At 48.4% G+C, this 27,825-nt stretch overlaps 1 protein-coding gene across 3 annotated transcripts; it reads right to left on the minus strand.

Moving 5' to 3' along the window:
- Window positions 1-18,553: 18,553 nt before the first annotated feature.
- Window positions 18,554-25,471, minus strand: ZNF706 (zinc finger protein 706). Of its 3 annotated transcripts, none has more exons than XM_032182061.1 (4): window positions 25,429-25,471; window positions 22,473-22,609; window positions 21,206-21,313; window positions 18,554-20,537 (listed from the first exon to the last, which is right to left on the minus strand). In XM_032182061.1, exons 2-3 carry the CDS (start codon window positions 22,605-22,607, stop codon window positions 21,218-21,220), a joined length of 231 nt encoding a protein of 76 aa, XP_032037952.1. In that variant the 5' UTR covers window positions 22,608-22,609; window positions 25,429-25,471; the 3' UTR covers window positions 18,554-20,537; window positions 21,206-21,217. The 3 variants fall into 3 exon arrangements, with proteins under 3 accessions (XP_032037952.1, XP_032037953.1, XP_032037951.1); XM_032182062.1 differs by lacking the exon at window positions 25,429-25,471 and adding an exon at window positions 25,183-25,250; XM_032182060.1 differs by lacking the exon at window positions 25,429-25,471 and adding an exon at window positions 24,667-24,778.
- Window positions 25,472-27,825: the final 2,354 nt, after the last annotated feature.

Below are 27,825 nucleotides of genomic sequence, written 5' to 3' on the forward strand. Positions count from 1 at the left end.
GATGACCTTGAGGTCTCTTCCAACCTAGAAATTCTGTGATTCTGTGATTCTGTGTAATTGCCCTGGAAGATGCCACAAGGGAAAAAGATGCCCAGGAGAACAAGCCAATTTCTAAAAACAACCGAGGGCTGAGGAATGAACAGTCATGTTAGGCACCCAGAACAGGGATTTCAGGAGAAGGCCTGTGTGCCTAAGCAAGGAGATTTTCAGTGAAACTAACTGCCAAAAAGAAGGTGAATAATAAGAGGAAACAAGGACAGGGAGCAAATCAAGAGTATAAAAGCACTGCTTGCGGATTTGGGAACAAAATCAGGAAGGCCAAAGCCTCCTTGGTGGTAAAACTAGCAAGAGACCTGAAGGGTTCGAAGGAGTATGCTAGTAACGTAGAAAAGTTCAGGTAAAAAATAGTGTTTTTGTGTTTTTGTGTTTTGTTTTGTATGAAAGAGGTGAATAACCTGGGTGAATAACCCAGGGGGCACACCAGGGGACCGGAGGGACTTTGCTGCATCCTCTGAGGGCAGCAAGCCCTCCTGGAGTGTGTAGGCACGATCCATAATTCCTGCCAGAAGGAGTGATGTTCGTCAGAGAGGTGAGCGAGGTGGGGATTTTAGGTGGGCTCCAACTGGATGGGCTGGATCCAGCCGCCAGGCACCGCCAGGGCAAAAGTGCTGAGCTCCACCGAGGTGGTTTGATGGGCAGGATCAGCCCTTCTGCAGAGCTGTCCTTTACTGCATCGGGAACACCCTGGGGTAGCGTTAATGCAGGGTTTAGATGCTGTAATTTGAAAGCTACGAGGAAATCTCCTTCATTCTGAACACAAGAGGTGTCATTTTCTCTACTTGTGGAGCCTTACAACCATCCCCTAAAGGAAGATTTCCCTTTCCCCATTTGACTAAAGCAGTACAATAAGCAAGACGGCACAGCATGGGCAGGGAAATGGCACACGTGCTTTCACCTCACTTGGCATAAATCAGAAGTGTAAGCCCAGCTCTTTGCCTGAGACCTTGGCACTGGTGGTTGTTCTCCATCAGGATTTGCCATGCAAGGAAACCTCATGGCTTTGTGGTGATTTTTATTTCCATTTGAGCAAAGACAAGCAAGTCCAGGCTGGCAGGGCTTCCCTATTCTACCTCATTCAGCTGAGTGGTCCCTGAAGGAGATGACCTCGCATGAGGTCTGTGCCATGTGGAAATGGCAATTCAAGTTTTATAATATATAAATATATATACATTTTTTTTCCCCAGGAAGAACCTGTGTCCTTACAATAATATTCCTGGGATGTTAGGGGCAGGCAGAATAACACAGGGGCTTGGGATATTTATTGTTTTACCACCACAGAGCACTGAAAACTTAAAAACTACTTTTGACTCCACCTGAAGAGTCGATTAAATGGAGGAATTTATAGCTTGCTGTGAAGGTATCCTGCCTTTAGGATCCTTTCTTCTTCTTCTTCTTCTTTTTTTTTTTTTTTCTTTTTTTTTTTTCTTTCCTTCTTCTTCTGCTTTTTTTTTTTTTTTTCTCTTTTTTTCTTTTTCCTTGTAACAAAAACAACCCCTGCTATGCAAAGACCAGAATTACTCATCCCATGCTGATGGATTGCCGTACCCATTGTGCTCTATTCTGAGCAGTCACACTTTTCAGCTGGTACCTGGAAAGAACAGCAGCTCTTCGGAGGCTGCCTGGGATGGTTAGAAAATACCTGCCTGGGTGAGTCACCGGGGAGCAGAGGGGGAGAAGGAAGCCTGGAAGCGTTTACTTTTGCAGAACTGTTGCACGCGAAGAAGGATATTCAAAGAAAATGAGTGTGGAGTTGCTGTGTCCAGCCTGTAATTTAGCATGAAAAACATTTAATTTATTATTGTTATTTCCTTTAATAAAACAAAGAAGAAATCTTCACTTCTCAGTTGGAACATTGTTGAAATATTCAGCATGGCCACACCAGTCATAAAAGCTCCCCCACCCTTTTTTTCCTTATAAGCCTTGACTTTAGCCTCCTGTTTTGCAGCTATCAGAGGACACGTTGGCAAACCCAATGGGACAACATCGGATTGAAGAGGGAATTAACCCCAAGAGAGTTGTCAAGCTGTGGTTAACACCCCAGGGGCTCAGGTTAGTTTGCCTGGAGGTCAACCCTGAGTGTCCTGTCCAGCTCTCCCTTGCTGCACACACTGGAAAAAGGGGAAGAAGTCTCCTAGATTGGCTGTGCTGCCTCAAAACCACCTCCTCTGAATTATGTAGTGATTCCTGCTGGAGACATTCGTGGCCCTCTAATACCCAGAGCGGTAATTTTTGCACTCAGTAGCTGTTTAACACAAGTAGCTGGGAGGCCGTGGCATTAACCACCAGCAGTAATTAGCCATCTCCCTTTAATGGCCCTGCGTCCTCACACACAGAGCCCCAGACGAGCTGGATGGTGGCCAGTGGCAAGCAAAAGCAATCTCCTGGCAGTGACGGTCCCGAAAAGAGCGAAACTAAATAAGAAAATTGCAGCCTGCAGACTTATGCGGGTCTCTCAAGACTGGGTGTGAGCTTCCTACAATTTGGCCTCGCTGGGCATTGGCAAGATTAATTCCTGGGGCATCTGGCTCAGTAGCCAGGGTTGTGTAACAAAACAGAGCCGTGTGGGCCATGGGATTTCCTTGGGATTTCCACTGGGGAGGGCACCGAATGGCACTGGGGGAGCAGGAGAGATTGCACTGGACCAGTAAGGACGAGAAGAGCAGGCTTGTAGGGTTGTAGGAGCCCTGGGAGCTGGGGCACGGAGCCTTTTCTTCAGGGCAGTGCTGCTGAGGAGCTGGGTGGCCAAGCAAATACCCCAGGTACCCAACTCCGCGCCTCAGTTTCCCCATAAATAGAAGAAAAAAAAACTCAAAATATTGCCCAGTGCTCAAGACATGGGGCCATACCAGGCTGTTTTTACTTATGCTGGAGCAAGTCAGCCGCTTTCTGTGCAAGTCCTTCTGACTTGAGCTGTGTAGGAGTCGAGAAAATTGCCCCCTGACTTTTTCCCGTAGAGCCTGCAGCAAGATGAGCTATATTTAATCTGTGATCTCGCACAGGCTGCCTCACACAGTCATGCGAATCGGATCCAGTTTGGATTAAGGTCCAGCGCCTGGTGTGGGCCAGCAGGTTCTCTGTACCAAGACATTTAGGGTTTTGAGTGTAGCAAGGGCTCTACCTTGCTACAGCCTGCTTTTTTAACATCTTTAGGAAAACTTTCATTTTAAATTGGCGTATTTGCTTGTTTTTTAAAGTGGCAGTGACTTATGCAATCAAAGTCAAGCAGGGAAGGGAAGGGAAGGGAAGGGAAGGGAAGGGAAGGGAAGGGAAGGGAAGGGAAGGGAAGGGAAGGGAAGGGAAGGGAAGGGAAGGGAAGGGAAGGGAAGGGAAGGGAAGGGAAGGGAAGGGAAGGGAAGGGAAGGGAAGGGAAGGGAAGGGAAGGGAAGGGAAGGGAAGGACCCCAGGTCCTGAAGGGTGCCCATCAGTCCACAGCAAGGTTTCGACAGGCCCCAAAGAAACAAGGCTTAGAGTTCAAACATCCTCATTAGTTGCTTGATTGGGAAAATGCTATTTATGAGTGCTGTTTACAAGACTGATGCCTGTGAGTATTGCCACTACTCAAATAGTAATTAATTAATTGCAATGTGCAGCAGCTCTGGGACAACTTTGCTGGATGAGGTCTGCGAGGCTGATTAATGCCTTCTCCAAGTCAGTACCAGCAGCAACCAGGGAGAGTTTTGAGAGTCAAAGCTGGTCTGGAAGGCCACCAGATCTTCCAGCCCGCACCTACTGCACATCCTCATCATATTTTCAAGCCTGTCAGAAGGTCTCCGTCTGAATTTTAGACAAAGCTGCAGCCCCCAGCCAACAGCCAGGGAGGTTTTATTATGGATGGGTCCTTGGTGGGGTTCCTGCAACAAGCTGAGCCAAGCAAGCAGCACGCGAGTTTGCACATTTGAGAGACAAACCAGCCGAAGAGGAATGATCCAAATCCAACCCAACACCATCTGCCACGCAAGACACTGTAGCTGTATACAAAGCCTCATTAGCACCTGATGAGAGGGAGGCTGGGCCCACAAATACATGTATATTTGCAACACAAGGCACGTGCCATGCTTCAGCATGGCATCCCTCATCCCCTTGGCAGCTCTGCTGGGGCAGAAACCTGTTGGAAAGCTGGGGGCCAGGTGTGGCCTCTTCTAGGGGCTGCACCACATCCAAACATCCCCAGGGAAGAGCCTGGCAAGCCTCGTGGTCCATGGCCTAGGGCAGAGGAGGGTGAAGCCCAGCTCGGCTGAATTTCTGCTCCATCAGCCCAAGGGGGGAGAGCTGAAACCAGCAGAACTGTGAGGAATCCCAAAGTATTATTATTATTACTTATTGCTTTATTTTTTAACTGAACACTCGTGTTTCCATGCTGTCTCCCATGGAGATGGAGGCGCTGGCTGCACCACGAGGTGCAGAGCGATGGCACCGGGGGGCAGGCAGAGGCGGTGTGGGAGCGGCAGGGATGGAAAGCACGGCTTCAGAGCAGAAACGATCCAGAGATCAAAAAAAGTAATTAAACGGAGAGAGGCAGAATTAAAGGGTCACGTCAGGGCTGCCATGTGGTAGCTGCATGAAAGCTGTCATGCAAGTGCAGCTGGGGATAGGAATGAGGAATTGACACGGGCTATTGCCCTGCGAGCTCTGTTTCTTTCGAGTGCACCCTCAGCAAGTTTGCCAATGACACCAAGCTGGGTGGTGTGGTCAACAGGCAGGAGGGAAGGGATGGCAGCCAGAGGGACCTGGGCAGTCCTGAGAGCTGGGTCTGTGTGAGCCTCTGAGGTTCAACAAGGCCGAGTGTGAGGTCCTGCATCTGGACCAGGGCAATCCCAAGCACAAATACAGGCTGGGTGGAGAATGGGTTGAGAGCAGCCCTGAGGAGATGACCTGGGGGTGGTGGTTGGTGAAAAGCTTGACATGAGCTGGCAATGTGTGCTTGCAGCCCAGAAAGCCAGCCATATCCTGGGCTGCACCAAAAGCAGCATGGCCAGCAGGGCGAGGGAGGTGCTGGGGCCCCCAGCACAAGGACATGGAGCTGTTGGAGCAAGTCCAGAGGAGGGCCATGAGGATGCTCAGGGGGCTGGAGCCCCTCTCCCGTGCAGACAGGCTGAGGGAGCTGGGGGTGTTTGGCATGGAGGAGAGAAGGCCCCAGGCAGAGCTTACAGCGGCCTGCCAGTGCCTAAAGGGGGCTGCAGGACAGCTGGGGAGGGACTCTGTGTCAGGGGGTGTAGGGATAGGGCAAGGGGGAATGGCTTTAAGCTAATAGAAAGAGAATTTAGGATAGATATTTGGAAGAAATTCTTCACTGTGAAGGTGGTGAGGCCCTGGCACAGGCTGCCCAGAGAAGCTGTGGATGCCCCATCCCTGGAGGTGCTCAAGGCCAGGCTGGATGGGGCTTTGGGCAACCTGGGCTGGTGGGAGGTGTCCCTGCCCATGGCAGGGGGATGGCAGGGAGGTGGAACTGGATGGGCTTTAAGGTCCCTTCCCACCTGAGCTGTTGTATGGTTCGATGATAATTACAGCCTGGAAACACTGCGGCAGGCAGACTCTTATCCTCTGCCTCCTTTCATAATCACAGCACTTGCACTTCTAAAACGATTCAGTTGATTTAGCATTTCGGATTCAATTTCAGGCACACAAGGGGATGCATCAGCCTGGATTATTTCCTGCCAGACAACCCTGCCCCGACCAACACCAGAGAAGCCCGTGGAGGTATGTGGCAGCCCTGGAGAAGGAGTTTCTATGGTGACATTTGCAGCAAGCAAGCGTGTGTGTCGCTTCTCCTGGTGCTCCAGCAAGGGGATGAATTTCAAGGAGTCCCAGCTCCAGTGGGAGCCTCCTCGCTCGGCAGCTGTAACACAAATCCACGCGTGCATCCCCTTTGTGCATACAGCCAAAGCCAAGGAGAGCCACAACGCCCCGCGTGGAAGCACAGCAGTGGTTTCATGCCTCGTTCTGCGAGGTTTTCAACCCTTTCTTCCCTGGGATGGCTCAGCAAGTAGGAAAATGAGGAGGTGATGCTCTGCTGGTTTTTAAAGTCATTTTTTGCATGCCTTGTTGTACCTCAGTGGAGCTTGCTTGGTCTTCTCATGTTGGCAGGTTTCCAGCAAATGCCTGTGGCACTTTTCACAGAGGCAGGCACGTGAGCTCCGGTACCCCAGCCAAGCGTTACTTGGGTAATTACAAGGAGCTGCGTGTAGCTGAATCATTTTTCCTGTTTAGGCTTCTCTCGCCGTTCCGGCTCCATGGATCCCTCTCCTTTCTTCCCCTTTCACAGTTTTGCACCGCTCTGGGCTGCTCCGAGGCTGCTCCTGCTGCAGGAAGCGCTGCATGGCACTGCAGGCTCAGGCTGACCCCAGGACTTATAAAAAATTTGATATGCCTTATCATTATCAGGGGCTCTGTGTTGTTTTTTTTTTTTTTTTTTTTTTTTTTTTTGGGGGGGGGGTACTCAGCAGATTTTGGGCACTACTCCCTGCTCTCCCCACCAGTCACTACCTAAAACCCAGGACTTGTGCTCCCAGGTGTTTAACCTCTACATCAGGGAGGTGGTGAAGCAGAGGGATGCCCCTGTGGGGGAACTTGGGGTTAATAAGTGAGTTTTTGTTAGGCGGAGCTGTCAGCATGGCCCTTTGGGGTTCCCCACATTTTGGGATGGCAGCAGAGCTTGTTGCCTTGGTAACACACTTGCTTAGGGAAGAGCACCCAGAGAAATCCCATTAGGATGGAGGGAGCCCTTTCGGGGAGGGCCACCACAGAACCTCAGCCCGATTTTTCCCCCTCTAATGCATACAAAAACCCGAGCCAGGAGTCACCAGGAGCACACCACAGCAAGCAGGGCTCACACAGGGTCAGGAGCCTCCACAGCCAGCCTGGGGAGTGTGGATGCCAGCCCAAATTGGTGTCAATGACTCCAAAATGTTGCCGTGCTCCCAGGGCACCCGTCTGCAGAGCCGTGCTGCTGGGTGCCGGGCACGTTTCCTTCATGTGCCGGTTTTCCACATCCCATAATGGGACCTTGCAAAATGGGAGGGCGGTGGAAGGAGGGAAGGCAGGGTGGGAAAGCCCTGCCTGGATCAACGCGTGGTTGCTGGCAGCATCCCGTGTTTGCTGTGCCCCAAGGGTTTGGCCGTGTGCTTTACAAGGTAGGTGAGGTCCTCAACAATTTTCAGAAGGAAGAGGAGAAGGGATCTGGGCACGTGTTAATTAAGGGGGATTTCCTGTGCACCTGAGGCACAGAGAGAAAGGGAAATAGGCGGCACTGTGCAGGAGAGGGATGGGGGTGGCTTGGGGAGCATCCCTGGCATGGGATCTGTGAGAAGGAGAGAGGAAAAACTGGGCTTGGACAGCTTATGGGCAAAAAGGCAAAGCCTGCCCAGAGGGAATGGGGTGATGAGGGTTTACTCAGCAGAGGAGGGAGCTGGAGAAGAAGGAAGCGCAGGAAAGGATGCCAAAATGCCTGACTGCAGTGCCGTGACATGCTCTTCATCACCCTCATTAATCATTAACTGGAGCACACCAGCCACGTGGGCCCACAGCTATGGGGCTGCCAGCCTGGGAAGTACGGGCCAGTGCAGAGTCCCACCTCCGAGCATCTCACAACCCTCTGTAACTTCCTCGTTTGATTGTTAAAGCACTTGGGCAAACAGTGGCTCACAGCTGTTGGCCAAACCTGAGTATTTTGCTGTGGAGTGATACACAAGGAGCTATCACAAAACAACAATAGCCTTTTGCTGGAAAAATTGTTTTATGCCTGAGGATTATTGCTAGTGATCCATTATCCAAGTCTCCGCAGAAGGAGAGGCTTCCAATTTCCCTGACACAACCATCCTGATCTCTAAAACAGTTAAAATGGGTAACAGCCATCAGGCTCTCCATTTTGGGTTTAAACCCCCTGTGGACATGAGCTTGGAGCAGGCATTAACCACGATGGGAGCCAGCAGGGGCTGCTGCATAGGGGGGCATCGTGGGCACGTGGCTGAGCCCCCCAGTGAGGGAAGATGCCCCAAGAGCTGTCTCCGTGCCTTCCCTCTCCATGGGGTTTCGTATCATAGCATCATAGAATCGTAGAAGGTTGGAAGAGACCTCCAAGATCACCCGGTCCAACCATCCCCCTACTAACACTGTCACCCACTGAGCCGTGTCCCCAAGCACCACGTCCAACCTCTCCTTGAGCACCCCCAGGGACGGTGACTCCACCACCTCCCTGGGCAACCCGTCCCAGTGCCTGGCTGCTATTTCTGACAGAAATGTCTCCTCATTTTCAACCTGAACCTCCCCTGGTGCAACTTGAGGCCATTCCCTCTAGTCCTATCACTGGTTACCTGTGAGAAGAGGCTGACCCCCAGCTCCCCACACCTTCCTTTCAGGTAGTTGCAGAGAGCAATGAGGTCTCCCCTGAGCCTCCTCTTCCCCAGACCAAACACCCCCAGCTCCCTCAGCTGCTCCTCACAGGCCTTGTGCTCCATGCCCTTCACCAGCTTCATAGCCCTGCTCTGGACATGCTCCAGGGCCTTGATGTCCTTCTTGTAGTGAATGGCCCAAAGCTGAACACAATACTTGAGGTGCAGCCTCTACCGCCCCAATTCTCCCTCCTGTTTTGTCCCCTCTCCACTTTCTTTGTCCTGTCTCAGCCATTCCTTCAGCTAAACTGGCCTCAGGCTCCTCAAGCCTCAGGTTGAGGACCTCCAAGGTTTGCTGAGGATGAGCTTGGAGGTCTGAGCAGCAGGCAGCACTGTCCTGAGGGTGGTTCAAGCACATGCCAACAACCAAGAGCTTTCTGGAGTCACCTGCTCTGGGTTTCAGCCCACAGTTTGGGTTGCAGTGCTGCAATATCCCCGTGCTTCTCTTCAACAGCAGTTCCGCTGGCACAGAAGCTTCGGAGAATCTTCAGCCAGGAAGCTGAGGAGGATTAAAAAGGCATTTAAAAACACCTTTAGGAAGAGATATGATATTTAAAAATTAATCAGTTAATCGTGTTTTTAAACCACCGTTTATCTGCATATAGAAGAAGACCAGGGGGTTGGGTTCTGCCTTAGAAATATTCAGACTGCAAGAGCAGGACTGCCCTCACTAACATTAGGTTTCTACAAGCCAAGTCTTTTCTAAACTAATTGCCAAAATCCATGCAGGGCCAGAGCCCTGTGAGGAGATGTTTCCTCCACCCCTAAGCCCACCTTGACCCCACTCCCCCCGCCCCGAGCCACCTCAAGGAGGCCAAAGGACATCAGTAAAGTCCTCAGGGAGCACCCAGCACTTGTGTGATGGTGGAAACCCCAACCCCATCTGTATTTTAGCATAGGAATTGCAGCACATTGGAAATCAGGTGCTCGAGACCAAGGAAATGGCAAGGTGCTGACCCCGATTAGCAGCTCTTCGTTCATTACCAAGCCTTAATTTAACGACTGGAAGTGAAAAGATGGCTCACGCTCCCTGTGGCAACCTTCAGCACTAACACAAGCTTCTGGCTCGACTCCGGAGACAGAAAAAACACCAGGTACAATAAGATTACAAACAGACACAAAAAACAGCAGGTACAATAAAATTACAAAGATTGTCTGGAGAAACAGCCCAGTAACAAAGAGGAAGGAGCTGCTTGGAAGAAGCTAGACAAGAACATTACGAATTCATTTTAACTGCAGCAATCGCTACCAAACAGCTGGGAGGATGGTAGAAGCGCAGGGTTATTACACTGTGCAAAATTTGAGGTAATTTCTTCCTGAAATTTGCTTTTTTTCCCCTCACTTTATCGAATTCACTGGGTAAGGTCTTTCTAGAACTCCTTGTGCACAAGTAACAAGCCACCCCCAGGGCAGGCGGAGCAGCGGATCCAAGCCACGTGAAATCAGCCCCTGGTGGACACAAAACCAAGAAGACGCTGGCAGGAGGCTGTGGGGAAGGCTGAGGAGGACGTGGCCATGGTGGATGGTGGAGGCCAGGGCCCTGTGCCACCACGGGATGCACTCACACAGCCTGGGGCCTTGCAGGCCGCAGGTTGGGGCTATGGATGTGTGATCACAGCTCTTGTCTGCCTGGGTCAATGTTTGATTCCTGAATGAGTTAATTAAAAGAAACACAGAAGTTATCTTCCAACTGTGGGTCCGTGGATGTTTACAGAGGAGAAGGATGCTGCTCTGAAACCGAGTGGATTTTGCAGCTCGTGATTAATTCTCCCGAGCATGTGGGAGCTGGGCGGAACAATTACAGCTGCGGGCAGTTTGATCCTCTTTGCCACAAGGAGAAAATGGAAGGGCTGCAGAAGGAGACAGCATTATATCCCAAATCTCCTTATTTCGTAGGGGAACAAAATGTACTTTTATGCCCGTGCAGTTCGCAGCGCAGAGCCGAAGCTTTCTTCCTCTTACCCCAGGGTGCTTTCATTTGTGCTGCCTGCCCATTCCCTGCCAGTCAAAGGCTATACATTATTAATGTACAGCCTAAACGCTGCTCTCACTCATCCCTTTGCTCTCAAAAGCGCCGCTTACATGAAGAGGACAAGGAGGATTTGGCCCAAAGATTTTAATCGTGTCACTCTGGTGAATTGGTTTAACGCAGGTTTAAATGGGAAGCTTTTTGTTCTGATTTTTTTGTGGGTGTTTTAATTACTGAACCGGTTATTGTTGGGCTAATTTAAATCAGCATGGAAGGGAAATACCCTGGTAGCTTCCTGAAGGAGTAGCCCTGTAGCTCTGCTTGAAATGGCAAGAAACTGGCACTGTAAATAAAGCTTTATAAATGGAGATTATGAACAGCTTGTCATTTTTTTTTAAAGGGAAAGTATCCGTGCAGGAAGAGATGCCACCTGCAGAGGAAGCTTGACATTTGGGGCTAATCCTGCTCCAGCTGAAGCTGACTCAGCTCCTGGGCTGTGTTTTTGACTGCTCGTGGCCCTGTTTCAAAACTGAATGACCCCGATGGACAGAAGCCAAGGGCCAGAGCCAGCCAGCGCTGCTCCTCGGATTTGTTGGGCACTCGTGCTGGGTATGTGGCCTCTCTCGTAGGGATTTGATAGCGCCTGTCCTCATTTTGCACCGTGCCAAGGAGGAGGGAAGGCGAGTTGGGGATTAATTTCCCTTCATGCCAGACTTGCTTTTTTTTTTCCAGACAGAAGGACATTAACTGAAAATTAAATGAGGTGAAGCCCAAGGAAGGAAGAAGGAGGAACAAACAGGTTGGGCAGGAGATGCTGGAAACCCAGTAAGGCAGAGCTTCGGGATGTTAGCAGCCTGAGGTTCACCTGGGGTAAAGCATGAGGCTGACCTTGACCTGAGCATTAATTATGTTAGATAGATAGTGGTGGAAAACACCGAAGTGTTTTAAAGAGCTGTGTGGCTTCTCATTTTGGAAGGGGCGATGCTCACTACCGTGGTGGTTTGAAGCATGGGGACAGTGGGTCAGGGCTGCTCTGAGCCCTCCTGGCTGGGGCATGCCCAGTAGGCATGTCTTGTAGGGGAAAAACATACCAATGTGAACTAAGGAAAAGGACTTTATGGCTGTGTGTACTTGGGAAGTGCCAAAGGAGGGGTGTGGAGCAGGAGCCAGCTACACCATGGGATGCTGCAAAGGTGGTGGCTGAGCACAGCTGGATGGGGATGTGCAAGAAAATCATGAGAACAGTGACCAGGGGGACAGCAGCGGCAGCCTGGCAGCTGCTGGTGACTCGTGGGATGCATCCTAAGCAAAGAAGAGCTTCGTGGAGGGGTCTGAAGGAAGGCAGCGAGGTCTTGGGCAGTCCAAAGAGGAGGCTAATAGAAGAAAGCAACGGATCAGGAGAACAAACTTCTGGGCAGCTGTCTGGGTAGCAATGCTCTAAGTTATCAGCAGGGCCAGGGAGTACACGTGAAGGCTTTATGCAAGAGGCAGGTACATTTTCTTTCAGTTGGATGGAGCGACAGCTTTTGGCTAGGCATTCACATGCAAATGGCAGAGGGGGGCTGCGATTTATTCCACAGCAAAGAGGCAGATTGAGGAGCTATTGGGAGCAAAAATGGTAGCTGAATCATGGTTTTGAAGAAGAAGGGCTTGTCCAGCTCTCCGAGAAAGCTGGCTGGAGACAGGGATGAGGAAGAGTCCGCCAGGAGAATGGGGAGACTAGAAAATGGTAGCCAGTGGAAGACAAAATTAATACCAATAATAACGCTGTTTTGGAAATAGCTTCCTGAATTAAAAGATGGATTGTTACTAAACAATATGAATTCACAGATTGGGAAGGATTCTTAAAGCAGGCCTTAATTTATTTATTTTATTATTATTTTATTAGCAGAAACAAGAGATGCCTACCTAAAAAAAAAAAAAAAAAAGTGATGTGTCTCACACCACAAAGTCCGGTAACTAAAAGATTTAACCAAGGGTAGCCATTGGGGTTATTTGTTTAATGTCTTTGCATATGTCCTAATCCACCAAATTAAAAGTTAAATTCTACACACTAATTCTAGTCTGCTTGTGCTCGCTCTCCAGGGGGCATTACCAGCGTTGCATGTTGTAAGGAGCTGGACAACTAACCTTCAGCTAGAATAACATTTCAGTATTTTGTCGTAATAGGATTTAGCAATCAAGCCAAGAAGCTCTTGGTAGAGCTTGAAACTGCTGGAGAACCAGAGCCATTTGTAAAGAAATTCTGGGACGCGGCGCTCTTTGGGTTCATCGCTGGCCTTTATTTTTTGGTGGCATTTTTCGATGCTCCTATTCCGCTGTTGTAGCCTGCTCTTGAGCAGTGACTGCTTCATTGGGCTTTCCTGTCCATTTCCTCCCTTGGAGCTCCCTGGAAATGGAAGGACTTCCTTTCTCTCCCTGCCAGCTCGACGGCACATGGCCTGCTGGAGTCAAATTCTGGTCAAAATCAGCTCGTAAACATCCCCGCTGACAATGAAGTCCCAGCATCAGCTTTGTTTAAATTTCCGTCCAGTTTTTCCCCTTCCTGAGACACCAGCTCTAAGCAAGCCTGCTCAAGAGTATGCGGGGAGATGAGTGTCCGGGTAAGTGTCAGCGCAGCACGTGGCGTAGGCACAGCCACAACGAGGAGGCATGGAAGGGGAAAAAAGCTCACTCGAGGAGTTAGCACATTAGTGAGATGGATGGTGCATCAGTAATTGCAAAGTATCTGCCACCGGTGCCATATAAAGCACAATCTCCTCCAGACATTGTCAGTTTATTGCCTTTAAATGGACTTTGACCATCATTAACAATCAATCAATTGAGAGCCAGCTTCCAGTGTTCACAAGCAAACACTTCCTGAAAGCAAATGCAGAGTAAATTGTTCTTGCAGCCTTTTGCTGGGATCTAACCTCTTCCTCTCCTCCTTTCCTCACTATCAAGGAAAAGCTGTTATTTCTTTGCTGATCTTGTAAAGAAAGACAGGCTCCCTGGGAAGCTGTCTGAGCTTAATGCATGCTCCCGAGGAGCTCAAAATACATCACAGGGACACTCAGGATGGGATTTGGCCCCCTGTGACCGTGGTTCATGTGCCATGGTGAGGAGGGACGACTCCTCTCCTGTCTCTCACACTCCCACCAAGCTCACCCTGCCTCCCTGCTCTGGGGTTTGGCAGCCTCCCCGGGGCTGACCCCTCTCCTGGCCAGCAGGAGCTGGTGGGATCATTTTCTGTCGGAGTGCTGGCTTGGCTCGTCCTGTGGAGGTGCCCAAAAACACCCGGTGTTTAGGATTGCCCTTAAAACACCCCCTTTCTGCTGTATTTGGCTGTGTTCAGCCAGGGAGGGTTAAAATTCCTGCTCTAGGGGAAGCTCGGCACGACTCCAGTGTGACTGCACGAGCCTCCCTTCCAGGGGACAGCACGTCTACAGATGCCAGCTTGCTCCTGCCCCTTCGCAGCAATGAAAGGTGAAGTCAGGCCACCACCAGCTAAAAATAGATGGTGCAATCAAGCCAGTGTTAGCTTCACGCTGGACAGTTTCATTGTTACATGATTGCACTCCTACGCCTTCACCGCCCCAGCTGGGATAAAGGGGGTGACACGGAGATGTTCGGGTCCTGAGAAAAGGCCCGGAGCCTCCCAGCGAGTGGGACAATTAATTTCCCAAGTGTCCAGGACAGCGGTTTCCAAATCTCTGTCTATGGGGCACCAGCATCTGTGAGGTCCATGCAGAGTCACGCTGCCCACACAGCCTTTGCAATTAAAAGGCTTATGATAAAACAGCAGGGCAGGGCTGAAGAAATGTTGAGGATTGAGTGACTGCAGCTCAGAAACATCCGATGACTTTATGAACTGCAGTTTGTGAAGTCTGCCTTACCTTGCATTCAGTATTGTGTGGGATTTTTAGGCTAGAGCATCTCCTGCATGCCCGGTAATCGCAGCTTCTTTTTGGTGCAGAGGGCAGAGGAACTGGACTCGATTCATAGATTGAGTCACAGAGGTGCTCAAACTAGCAGATTTCTGCCCAAACACATGAATATTCACCAAATGACAAAACTAATTTCCTGTCAGGTGATGTAGAATGAAATTATTACTTGAGAAAAACAGAGGCATGCTCCGTCCGTGTAGAAGGCAGTCTAAAAGCTGAGAAGTTTTCCTCATTAGTTAGTGGCACAGTTATGACCCAAACGGCATCACTTTCTTTCCGATGCATAGCAGCAAATTCTTTGAATGATTTACTGCAGCAGCAAGAAGCAGCTGTGTGCTATTTCTCAACATGGCCCTGAATAAACAGTATTGCTTAGATCTCTGGAGAAATGCTGTCTTTTAGCATTGATTTGGTAAGAGCTAACTGCAGCGGCAGACGCTCTTTAGAAAATGTATCTAAGACGAGTTGAGCATTTTCCGTAAATCATGATCTAAACATGTTCTAAACAAACAAACAAAATAAACGAGCAAGTGGGATCTAGTCACAAATGTAAATTATTTTTCCCTGTGGTCCTGCATGAAGGAGCTCCACTGCACAGGCAGCTGTTCTGGTCAGCTCTCATAGCACACGAGATCTGAATCACAGCCCCCTCAAAACCAAAAAGTGCCATTGTGTTGAGTGTTGCTGCAACAGAAAGTCAGTAACGACTGTTAGAAGACTCCTAATGCCAGCACAGCACGCACAAACATTTTAGACTTTTTTTTTTTGAGATGATATTTCTTCCATTATTCTTTCATTTGAAAGTAAATGTTTCTTGCCCTTCAAAAGATGCACGGTATTTCAAAAGAAAGCAATCGTTTTATTGCAAAATACGCAGGAACCACTAAAAGAAAACACATCGACCAAAAGAGAGATAAATTTATCATCAGGCAGTGGCTACTGGGACTTGAAGGCACATCAGGAAGAAGGAGCTGAAAATGAAGGCCCACCCTGTTGGCCTGGGAGCATGAGGTGTAACTGATGTACATTTGTTTTCCAGGTGTACTTTCATCTTGCGATGCACCATTATAGTACACCAAGAAGGCTTGGGTATTGCCCCATTACTACTAAACAGAAGGTAAAGAACATAAATAGGATGAACTGACGACGGTCTGGATGGCACAAGCCTCCACGTGAAAACGAAGGAGAGGGAGCAACCATTAAAGCTTAGGAACAATCCTGAAAAGTGAGGAAGAAAAGATCAGAGTGAAGTCTGGTGAGAAGTCGTTCAGTCATTTACTCTAATTAGCAGTGAACAGGTTTAGGCAGAGCCTAGCAGCTACTGCACATTGAGATTTATGGGGTCAGCCCAGTCTGCTGCATCTCTCCCCCGCTGCCGTATTCCTGCTGGCGTGCAGCCACGGCTGATGTGAGGCTGGGCAAACACCGAGCACAGCTCAGACTTTAATGAGAAAGTTCACAGCTCTGACTCGTTCGGGACCCTGAGCTTATCAGAGCGAAGTATAAATAGCCTCTGGTATCTTTGCAGTGAGCAAAGGGTGCAAAAAGCCACCACCACCACCACCAAGTCAGCCTAAATTGCCTGAGCCCACCGCGGGGCGCTGAGCTCAGAGCGAGACCTTGTCTACACGCTGCCTCTCGGACACCAGCTCGGCCCAGGCTGTCCCCATGACACTAAAAAAAGTGTCTTTAAAGACCCCGTGTGTTTTAATTTCTGTGGATTCTGGCAGGCAGGTGACTGGTTTTTAGGTGGCTCTAAAGCGGGCAAGGTAACAGCTTCACTGGCAGGGTTGAAAAAAAGAAAACAGCCAAGGGTATAAGAGAGAGATACAGAGTCTATAAATATCTATAAAAAGATGAAGTTAAGCTGAGGTACATTACTTGTCAGGGAAGGAAATCAAATGAAAGAGGTTTACCAGTAAGTAATAAAGAGCACTTTTGACTCAAGTCCACACACTCCAAGAAGTTAACAACTAAATAAAGCACGACACGAAGTGGAAAGAGTAACCTGAAAGTATTTAGAGGATTTAGGTGGTAGTTCTAGCCTGTGCTGATATAACTAATGTATGCCAGTCCCTGAATGTGCCTGTTCCACCTACTCTGTGGTAGCCTCTGCCAGCGCTTCGGGTCACATTTTGGACAATATGTAAGTGAAGAACACAGCCACACTGGAGATGATACAGAGAAGAGCACAGGCAATCAACAGACTTTGAAATCGTGACCTATGAAGAGTGACTGAATTACCTGGGTTTACTTAACAGAGAAGCCCACAAAGAGGACATGATGGCAATGTTCAGCTGAGGGCACTGCTCATCATATCTGTTGTCAGTAGGAACAATAAGTAATGGACTTAACTCGCAGGGATGAACTGTTGCTGTGATAACCCTCCAGCTGTGAGGTTCAGCAGCGGGACGTGCTGCTTACAAGGTCAGGGGATGCCCTTGGTTGGAAGCTTTTATGGAAAAGAGAAAGAATTGTGATAGTCTTGGCAGATCTGACCCAATCTCCGAGCAAGGAGACGGCCTGGGTAGCTTTTGGAGACCTCCCTCAGCCCTTCCATCTCCTGCATTTACCACTGTTTTGTGTAACACCTCTCTTTGAAAGCTACCACAATAACACTGCTCCCTCAGGGACTCTCAAGTGTACCTACATGAAAAAACGTAAGACGGTAAACAACGCACTGAAGTTTTCCAAAGAGTTTCCAAAACACTGATAGCAAAATTCCACAGACAGAGCAGACCTTCACGCCTTTCCCCCGCCTGGACCACAGCAACGGCTCTGGTGGTGCTGAACGATGTGGAAAATCACGGACTGGACGCACGTCCAAACCTGAGGCTGGGGGCTGAATTCAAAATCTGCTGTAAAAACCTGTCAGGTTCTAACTAAATAAACTGAAAGCCCCAAAATGCAGTAGAGTGAGCAGGCAGGAACACAAGCTGACCTTTACACTGTTTATGAGTGCTGTAGGATGAATGGACCTCACCGGCCAGAGCTCGGGAGACCACCCTTGTAGCAAAGCCAGATACTCCCCGACTCAATGCTGTGGCAATGGGAAACAAGGCAGACCTCGAGCCTCTCTGATGACAAAAGAAATTCCACTCGTTAACTCATTTTATCGGGACAGGGCAAGGGCTCAATACAGCTTACAGAAATGCTACAAATTCCTTCAGTGCCATGCGGTTTGCAAACAGCCCCTGGTCATTAGCTTCACTTGAGCTGAAGTGTTTGCAGCTTTGGAACAAATAACCCAGAGGGACAGTCTCCGGGGACATTTCGAGAGCGCTGCATAAAGCCAACTATTTCCTTACGGCTACATTGCAACCGCCTCCCACGTCCACTGCGGATTTTTCCTGGCTTTTTTGGTAGCCAGAACCCAGAATCTCTCAGAAAGAGGCTAGAACCGAGCTCCTGCACCTCTGCTTTACCCCAGTGAGCCCGGGCGATGCAGCTCCTCGAGCTGTTTGTAGCGATTACTCAGCGCTCCCTGGGATGACCTCATCTAACTACACGTGCTCACTTACTTTCTGGGAATTAAGTGGGATTTTTTGCAAAACATTCTGAGCCTCGCTTAAAATTGGATTTTAGATACTTCCAGAAGAGACGTGGGCTTTTAAAAACCCCAAATCCCTTCTTAACGTTGTTCCACAAGCACCCGTGTTGATGACACAAGAACGCTTTACCTAAACGCTGTCCCTACACAAAGGTGATTCTTAAGAGGACACGGGAAACTTTAATTTACAGTTGGATGGCTTCAAGCTCCAGGACTGTCCACAGCTAGGAAATTCATTTCCTAAGTGCAGCGATGCTTGTTTATAAAAGCAGGCAGGAATTAGGCCATTTTACATTTTTTTTTTTTTATTTTTTATATTTTAATTCTCTTTAATCAGCCTTTAATCTGACCTTCCAGGCACGAGGAATATCGCAGATATCCTACATGAGAACTATTCCCCCATTTCGTGTAGCATTCCCACTACACTCACGAAGCCCTTATAACAAGTCAGTGACCGCTTTCATTTGCTCCTGTATTTTGAGACTGCAGCTACTGCACCCAGGGGTCTTACTGCCTTAGGGTCACCCTTGCCTCCTACAAACACCAGTTCATAGGGTATTCTCAAATTGGGCACAACACAGTTTGGGAAACACAGTCCTAACTTCACCATCCCGCTAGCGATGCAGCTTTCCAGCTCTTCAGCGCTCATAAAGAGAGATTGTTTTAAGAAACAAAATCTTTTTATTTAATGCTACACAATCTGGATCGAAGGAACAGATACTTCACCTCAAGACCAAGCCATATGGATACATCCCAGAACATTTTCCAAAGTAAAACCAGGTTACCAAACAGCAGTCAGGGCAGGAAGCATCTTTATCCATTTGCACTCGGCATTATTTTAGACAAACTACAGCATCAGAACAGTTAAGCAAGCCTCCCCCGTACAGCACAAAGGTTGAGAGCGGATTTCTTGCCTCGTGGGAGCCAGTTGGTCAGGATGTAGTCACTGATAACATCAAAGAAAAAAAATAAATGCAGGGTTACATTCTGATGTCAGGTGTACAAGTGCAGTAGTGGGTTACTCGCGGAGGAGAACAACATCACCTATAAAAGTTAAGTGGCACACAGGTTACCCCGGAGTGACTCCAGTACAGAGAAACTTCATGTCAAAGGAGGTATTTACACAGGTACTGTCACAGCAGAGGGGACGGGAAGCTAGGCTCACAGAAGTAGTTCATTAAAGAGCAAATGAGGGGATGAGGACAAAGGCTTCGACTTTATATAATAAAATACCAAGTGCATTCTTTGAAGTGAATGAGTCTTTGAGGCTACGGTCCTAGACTTCAAGAAGCCATCTGAGGGTCACAGGTACAGCCCTGCTGCGCAGCAACGGCACCTGGACCACCACCATTTTTATTTTTACATCCCTTTCTAACTACAGTAAGCCACAGCAGTTGTAGCGTTGCTTCTTACTGGGAGCTCCCAAGGAAAGCTCTGAGTAAGCCCCCTCCACGTCCCAAAGACAGGGTTTTTGTACAGCAGACCCTGTTTTTTCCCTACTTCTGCACCGTGCATCTGGGATTAGAGCTGAGCCCAGAACGTTTAAAGGCTAATCATGGTTAGCTTCTCAAGTGTTTTTGGCCAGAGTTGTTATCCAGCTTTTTCTTGTCACTGCAACTTTTAATCGCATGCAATTTCTTAAGCTAGCCATAGTTTCAGTTGCTTTGGCTCCCTTCCAACAGGCTTATTTTAAGCTGGTCGTGAAGAGGGGTTATTAGTGGCTGGCTATTTTATGTATTTCCTGAAGAGCTGCTACTGCCATAACCAGATGCATTTAGAGGGGGAAACACATGCTCGAGTATCTTCAAAACTCCTTCTCAAATCAAATTTTCAACTCAGAGCTGCTTCTAACTACTATCTGCGAGCACTTTTCAAGCCAGCATCCCCAGAAGCACTAAATCCTATCACCTCCCAGCTTCCTCAGGCACCTACCAAGGATCACAAGCCTACCCAGAGTCTCTCCAGTGGAGGACAAGAACCCCCTTTGAAATGGCTCGTGGTACAGACTCCAACACACAGGGCAGAAGCGTAGAAGGAAGTCTCCCGATTCTCATGCAGCTTCTAGGGAGCTGGCCGTGCCTCTCGAGCCTGTAACTTGAACGCTAGCGACCGAGCTCAAGCAGGCAGCACATCGAGCAGGGAATCCGAGCAGCTTCCCTCTTCACTTCAGATTAACCTACTGTAATGTACATTACTGTCAGTGGAACGATACTGCTCGTGTTTTGGCAGGACGGGGAAAATTCCACTCTGTCTTTTATTATTTTTATAAGGCAGACAATGCAGGAAGTTGAAACAGAACTTCTACAGGCGTTTAATCTGTGATATTGTAAAATCAAAGTACTACTTTATTAAATGAGTTATTTTACACAATATGAACATCAATATAATTACAATTGTAAAAAATTCTTTTTTTTTTTTTTTTTTTTTATAACAAGTATGGACTGATTTTTCAGGATTTCCAAAGAGGGCACAACTGTACATTTACACAGAATTGTCTTTGCATGAAGCCCGAGAGGGAACAGCATAAAAATATGAACGTTTCTGTAGCCCCTTCATTTTTGCTGATCAACAGTTTTAGAAAAGCAGCTGCAGGTTTGTTATGTAAGGTCTGACAGTAGAAGAGTCAATAGGTGCCATGACTTCACCTACAAAAAACAAGAACAACTCCGTTAAGCTGAACTATTGCACGATGCTGTTTACCTTTGAGCGAATGAAATGCCGTAATACCGTTTTTTGCCTCATTTCAGCCTTTAATTATAACCACTTTTAGTTAGAGCCTCACAACTGGCCGTCGGGGAATCTCTTCTAGAGTTAACGCAGAGGTTACATTTTGTATTTGAATGCAGAAAAATCTGCATTCACTTGCATAGCTTCAGGAACAAAGAAGGCTGAATTGTTGGAAATATTCTAAACAATTCTGCTTTCATGACATGTTTTGTAGCCCACAGATCCCATTTATTATAAATACTTTGTTCAAAGCAAAAAGTGCAAGAGCTAATGTTTCAAAGCAGTAAGTAATGAACAAAGTATTCCTACAACTCTAAGGATGACCATTTCAAATAACATCAATACCTTTCAAAACATCCTCTGGACACAGTGAAATGCCACAACCACTTCAGCTGTGTAAGTATTAGCTTTCTTCTTGATCTAACAATTCAGAATTTAAAATTTAATTTACAGTTATATTTCTTTATATTAAAGAAAATGAAGCAACTTGTAAGCCCCAGCTGGTGGACGTAAAGAACCCAACAAACAAAAAAACTGGTTCATAATATACCTTCTCAAATAATGATTTAAAAATTAAGGTAATGACCTGTAGACAACTTTATGCCTGAACATCAGCCAGCTCTGGAGGAAGTGGAGTCTTAGGATGCTTGCTTTCAAAGTGCTGTTTGAAGGTCTTGGGATCCGGCATTTGTGTCTGATTGAAGAGAGACATTTAACTTTACGCACAGTACAACAGGTAGATGATACTACAAAACCTGTTCACCCCCTAGTTGTTTTTTTTTGTTTGTTTGTTTTTCTTTGTGAAGCAAAACATCTCTTCAGTGACACTGTCTAGAGACAAAGGAACCATTAATTTATCTACAGATTAAGAGAGACTATTTAATCTCAGGTTTTCTGAGAGGTACTTAACTACTAGTATCTTCACCAGCAGTTATTATTCTTACTAGCAATCTGCCTGCAAATCGTGTGTTTCATACGCTAGTTTGGTGAAAAACCCACCTCCTCATTTCCAACAGCTAAGAGGTGAGCATTCATCTTTTTCCAGATCAGATCTTTATGAAAGCTATTCACCGTTTATCAAGAGGCCAGAGAGTTGTGTTGCACAGTCCGACCCTCTACTTGGCACAAACAATCTCAGACTATTGCCACAACATATCTGGGCAGTTGTTGCTTGGAAAGTAATGGCTGCTGCAGTCCCATTCCACAAAAAGAGAAGCTGGCTACAAGTACTTAAGTGAGCAGCCCTTAGTTTGGAACCTTGATTAAGACATTCAAAAGTGACAAATCTATTCTAAAATTGACCATTTAAGTGAAAATGGCAAGTTTATACTTCAGCTTCAACACTGGAACACTCCAGAAGAACACCTAGAAGGAAAGTCCCATCTGAACAGCGCTCAGATTTCTGTTCTCTCATCAAGCCTTCTACCCTAACAGAAGTTCCTGTATATTGAACTTGCACTAAAGCTTTTGGCAGCATCCAATACCACCTTTCCCTCTGCACATTGTCATCAATGACCAGGGATGTTAGGGCAAGCCAATTCCATCACAAAGAAATGATCTTTCGACCCAGAGGTCAGGAAGTATTTACAGCATACTGTAAGTGCACACAGCCCTTACAATTTAGGGAGAGAACTACCTGAAACCACTACGTGACCTCTCAATTTCTCCTATCTCAGTTATCAATACAGCTGAGTGATCTGTAAGCAAGTAACAGAACAGATACAAATGCTCACAGTAACAAACTAGACAGCCACTTAAAGGTACTTTAGTTTATGCTATATAATCTAAAAGTTCTGCTCTCGGCCTGGAGACAGACCTGCCCACAATACTGCTTTGCTTTCAGTATCTCTTACCCTACAGACAGTGCAGGTATATATCAAGGCAGCCTTGGCTGCAGCCTTCTGATCATGTCCTTGTTTCTTTTTTTGCTCAGCTTGCTTTTTGGCATTTTTCTGCTGCGACTGAATCTTCTGCTGTCCACGAGCCATATCTACAAACAAAAAGAAGACATTTAGTCTACAAGTGTGAGAAACTACCGCTGCTAGCCGACCCAGAAGCTGTAACTACAAACGTAAGCAGTCATGGGCTGTCCATGCACTCTGGCCGACAACTCCTGTAATTCATACACAACAAACACCTGTTCAGGCTCTTTATTTTGTGAAGATCCTCTGGTCTCCCTATCAAAGAAGATGCAACAGTTTTCTAGTCCATACTGAAGTTTCTGCCTCTGAAAAGCTTCCAGGTTTCATTTTGACAAATGTCTTCAATACATGGAGACTCAGCCTTTATTTCTGGAGCTTGGAACAGGTTTGAAGAAAGGGAACTCAGAAACATTCCCCAAGCTGCATCACGGTCTTCTGGTGTACCTGCTGTGATCCGCCGTGGAATCAGGAATGGTAAGAATGATGTGTCATCCCTCTTTATCCAAGGCTGTTTTTAGGGGTGGCCACCCTTCTCAATCTCCAGCTGATTTTACATGCACGCATACACATTTCTTGGAAAGACAGACACAAAGCTGTGTCCGTCAGAAGCCACTATTTGACACAGCCCAGGAGCACCAAGGAAGTAAACACTACAGCCACCTGCCATCAGGAGGTCCACCACAAACAGAAACGAGCTACGAAAGCCACATTTGATGGAGCAGCAAAGCAGCATGTTCCACACCAGGAAGGTTCCACCTGCGTGCAGCCCACCAGGACACCCAGCTCGGCCTGTACCCAAGCAGGACCAGGGCGCACGGCCATGGCAGGGATCAGACTGTGGTTACACAAGCCAGCAGCCCACTTCCAGCTATTATCTTCCTTACAGTCCCTTGCGTCCCACGCATAATCCAGTTGCGTGGCTCTCACAGCGACGCGAGGCTTACTGCACAAGCACAGGAGAGCTCCTGGAGTCCACTGTTTTGAGGACAGCCTGTCCAAACACAGGCCGAGCTCCATCAACACACAAAAAGCCCTCACTGCCATTAGAGAAGCGATGCTTCCCTGAAACACCCCTACATCTGGGCATCCACCAGAACCACAGGGATTTCCAGACGCGGAGCATCAGAGCGCCCAGCACCATGCAGGAGGCCAGCCCTGACCCGAAGCAGCTGGCAGGCAGCTCTCCGGCCACGCTCCCATTTTTTCAGGGTGGATCACGCCACCACACAGCCCCGGGCAGCGGCATCGGGCTACGTTTTCAGCGCGCCCTCCTCCTTCATCATCCGTTTCTGTAAGAGTCCAAGCACTTCCAGAGAGATTATTTGTACGGCTAACAAATTGTCTGAAGGCAAGAAAACACCGATTGTACCACCATGAATGCAGCGATGTGACATTCAACAGGGCGTTAAACTGAGCCCAGCAGCCTGTGTCACTGCCAGCAGCTCCTAGAGACCCCGAAACACCCCAGCCAGGGCCTCTCGCTGTTGATGTGCATCACGGCTCAGCACGAACCCCATTAAAAAATACGGTATGAGGTGCTGCCAGCTGCTTTGCGCACGCTATAAAGAGCCACAGGGTGTATTTCAGTTCCATTTTCTCGCGATCGGAGCGATCTTTTCAGAGCCAGGGGCTGCTGAGGGGCATTTTCGTGCAGGATTTTTGGCGTTTTTGTGTTCCAGCCCCTGGCAGGGAGCTGCTGAGGGCCACGCCGCCCAGCCCAGTCACGCTGACCTTGGGTGCAGCGGGCGGGCGGTGCTGCCGGGCAGGCCCCGCAGCAGCACACACAGCCGGGAACATCTGCTGAGGAGCCATCGGCCTCCGCACGACGCCTGCGAGCCGAAAACCGAGCGCTTAAACGCCACAAATCGCACCGACAGGGCTGAAAACGCAGAGAACGAGGCCTCGAGGAGGGGATAATTAAGACTAGTGGGGTTAATAGGACACGAGGAGAGGAATAAAACGCCCCCAAAGTTTGTTTATGGGCAGAAAAGGAGGCACAGCGCCCGCCGCCGCCCCGCACCCGCAGCCCGGGGAGGCCGCGGAGCCCGGGCAGGGCCCGGCGAGGCCGCCCCGAGCCCCCGCTGCCCGCCCGGCCCCGGCCCCGGCCCCGGCCCCTGCCCCTCACCCGGCCTGGGAGCTGCGGCCTCAGGGCGGCCCCGGCGAGCGGCAGGAGAAGGCTCCGCGCGGCCCCGCTGCAGCCGCCGCCGCCTGCCCGCGAGGAGGAGGAGGAGGAGGAAGGAGGAGGAAGAGGAAGGTGGAGGAAGGAGGAGGAGGAGGCCGGGCACGGCGCATGCACGGCTCCGCCCCGCGCCCGCCGGCAAATGGCGGCGCCACCGCCGTTACATAACGAGGGGGGGCCGCGGGGGAGATGGCTGCTGAGGGTTGTGGCATCGTTAGGGTGGAAAAGCCCTCAGAGAACACCAGTCCCAGCCATCCCCCACACCACCAGTGTCACCACTGAACCGTGTCCCCAAGCACCACGTCCAACCTCTCCTTGAGCACCCCCAGGGACGGTGACTCCACCACCTCCCTAGGCAACCCATCCCAACACCTCACTGCTCCTTCTGACAGAAATGTCTCCTCATTTCCACCCTGAACCACCCCTGGCACAGCTTGAGGCCATTCCCTCTGGTCCCGTCACCTGTGAGAAGAGTTCAACCCCCAGTGAGGGGAGCAGGCCTGGTAAAGGATCAGTTTTGGGACAGATCCTCACGTATCCCAGAGGAATGTGTACGCCTTCCTCGCTCACACACCCACACAGAAAAGGGGAAAGGGAGCAGGCTGACATCCCACCGCTCTTTGATCAATTGCTGCATTTTTGAAATAAACCTGGGGTCCCCAAACATTCCTGCATCTGGGGCAAAACAGCAAACACAAACACGCTTACCCTCACTAATTACTAGGTGTTGGCACTTTACAGGTCAGGCTAGATGACTCTTACGTTCCCTTCCCATCCGAGAGAGAAGAAAAGCTACAAAAAAAAAGTCCTCAAAACAACAATGGTGCCATTGTTACGAGTCATGCCTGTAGCGTGACAGCAGCGACAGGGCAGCTGCGTAGCAAATTTGGAGACTTAAGTCACTGCAAGTAGGTCTGGATGTGACTACAACTAACACAGTCAAGCTATAAGCATCTGATTTAAATATATATACATACACACACACATATATATATACATGTATATATAATGTCTTTTCCCAACATTCCCATTTTCAATAATTTCTTCCACATTAAAGTGACAGTGCTGAAAACGCACGTACTTGATCAATGACATCCACAGTCCACACCGCATTCAGATAGTCGTGTCAGTGGGTTTTGAACCTTATGGAAAGCACAACTCTAAAAAACCCTGAAAGTGCACGTGTGTGGGGTTGTGGGGTTGCAGGGTGAGGTGGCCAGCTTGGGTTTAGTGTTTGGAACAGGTGGCTTTCAGAATGAGGTTTTGCATTGATCAGAAAGAAGGTTGTGAAGTGAAAAAATAGCTTCTCTCCTGGCCGATGCTGTTCTGGGAAGGCTGCTAACCTCAGCAGTGTTACCAGAGTCTGCTTTCAAGGGTCGTGTCCCGATAGGGAGTCACTGCCACGCACCGGGCTGGATGAGAATTTCGAATGAAGCAGATTTCTTGACTGCACATCGAGCTCTGGCTTGTCTCTGAACCTTCTCCTGCTGCTGGCAGAACAGAGATCTTGCAGGACAGAGGACCACGGTCACCCCTCCGGCTGCTTTGTCTACAGCTGCTTGTGCTGTAGCCCCCGGTCACAGCTTCGGGTCCTATATTGCCCAAATCATTTTGCAACTGAGACACTTCCAAAGAGACTGTTAGGAAACAGAACCAACTGTGAAAAAAGAAAACGAGTCCCCATAGCTGACATTTCTATTATGAAGATAAAAAAAAATAAAATTTCCCTTTTGCTCTAAATGATTTTTCAGAATTTATTCGCCGGGTGAAAGCGATTTATCACACCAAAGGGGATATTTACATGCACACGTATGTGCAGGCTAGCAGAAAGGTGCAGGGTGGGTACAGTGAGCTGGTGGAGGCGAAGCCGGGCTGTGTGCTGGATGTTTTGCATAGCTCTGTCAAAACGAGGCAGTTAATTGCAGTTTATCTGGCTGACGGACTTCCTGTGCTTTGTGTTGCTCCCATATGAGGTAAAGCAAGCCGGAGTATATGAATGAAAGCAAAAATAGAAGTTAAGATGAAGAATACAATAAGGCTTTAGATTGAGATGTCATATTTTCAAAATACTAGAAATACATTGTATTTTTTTCTGTCTTCTTATTTATTTATTTATTTATTTATTTATTTTATTTTAAAACAACTCTCGAGCACCACTGATGTTACCAAGTATTCTGCGTTAAAATAGAGTAAAAAAAATCAGTAATACCTCTCAGTAGTTAAGGGTAGACCAAGTGTAAGGAGCTTGCCAGCATGTCCAAGCCAAGCCATACAGAAATGTTTCAGAGGCTGGAATTCACTGCAACCTGTAGGGACATCATACACATAGAAAATAGCTCCAAATGGTATTGTTAAGGCACTGTAGCTCTTGTGGAGCCCCTAAGTGCAGTCTATATTAAAAAAAAAAAAAAAAAAAAAAAAAAAAAAAAAAAAAGAGAGGGATCTTTTCATGACACAATTTATCAGAAATAAGGTTTTAATTCAAGGCCAAATATCAAGGTGGTGAACAACAGGTTGAAAAGGACTGAGTGCTAAGGGCAGTAGTCACTTACAGGATGATGGTAAGAGCTATATAGGGTAGGAGTATAAGAAATTCCACATCTATTACAGTCTTGTTTTATTTACAGATGCAAACAATGGGAAGAATGATGTATGGCAAGATTATTTGTTAATTATAATTTTTAACAGTCCTGGCTGTTAGTTACTCTCATGCTTATTTCCCATCTCGTTGAACTCTAGGACCCCATCATTTCCTGGGCACGCACAAGGGTGCGATTTCTGTCACGAGGCCAAAATCCCCGTCCTGCTCAGCAGCAGCTGGCTGGCACTCGGCTCTCGCTGCAAGTCAGCTTGGGCTATCTCCCTTCAGAGCGACGGGTGTCATTAAACCCACGTCGAGCGCTGCGGTGCTGCGGTGCAGGGCAGGTTGGCTCCCAGCAGAACAGGTGGGGCTGCATCTCCCTTCTGAATCAGCTCCTGCGGGCGCCTGCCAGGTCCTCCCACTGCCGTTCCTCGCCACGTCTTCCTCCTGCTTTTTTTCTGGCGTGCTCGCTCTCGATCTGGTGCCACGACCATCAGACGTCACCTCGTAAGCCAAATGCTGGC

This window comes from Aythya fuligula, chromosome 2 (assembly GCF_009819795.1).
Source record: "Aythya fuligula isolate bAytFul2 chromosome 2, bAytFul2.pri, whole genome shotgun sequence".
NCBI classification, from domain to species: Eukaryota; Metazoa; Chordata; class Aves; order Anseriformes; family Anatidae; genus Aythya; species Aythya fuligula.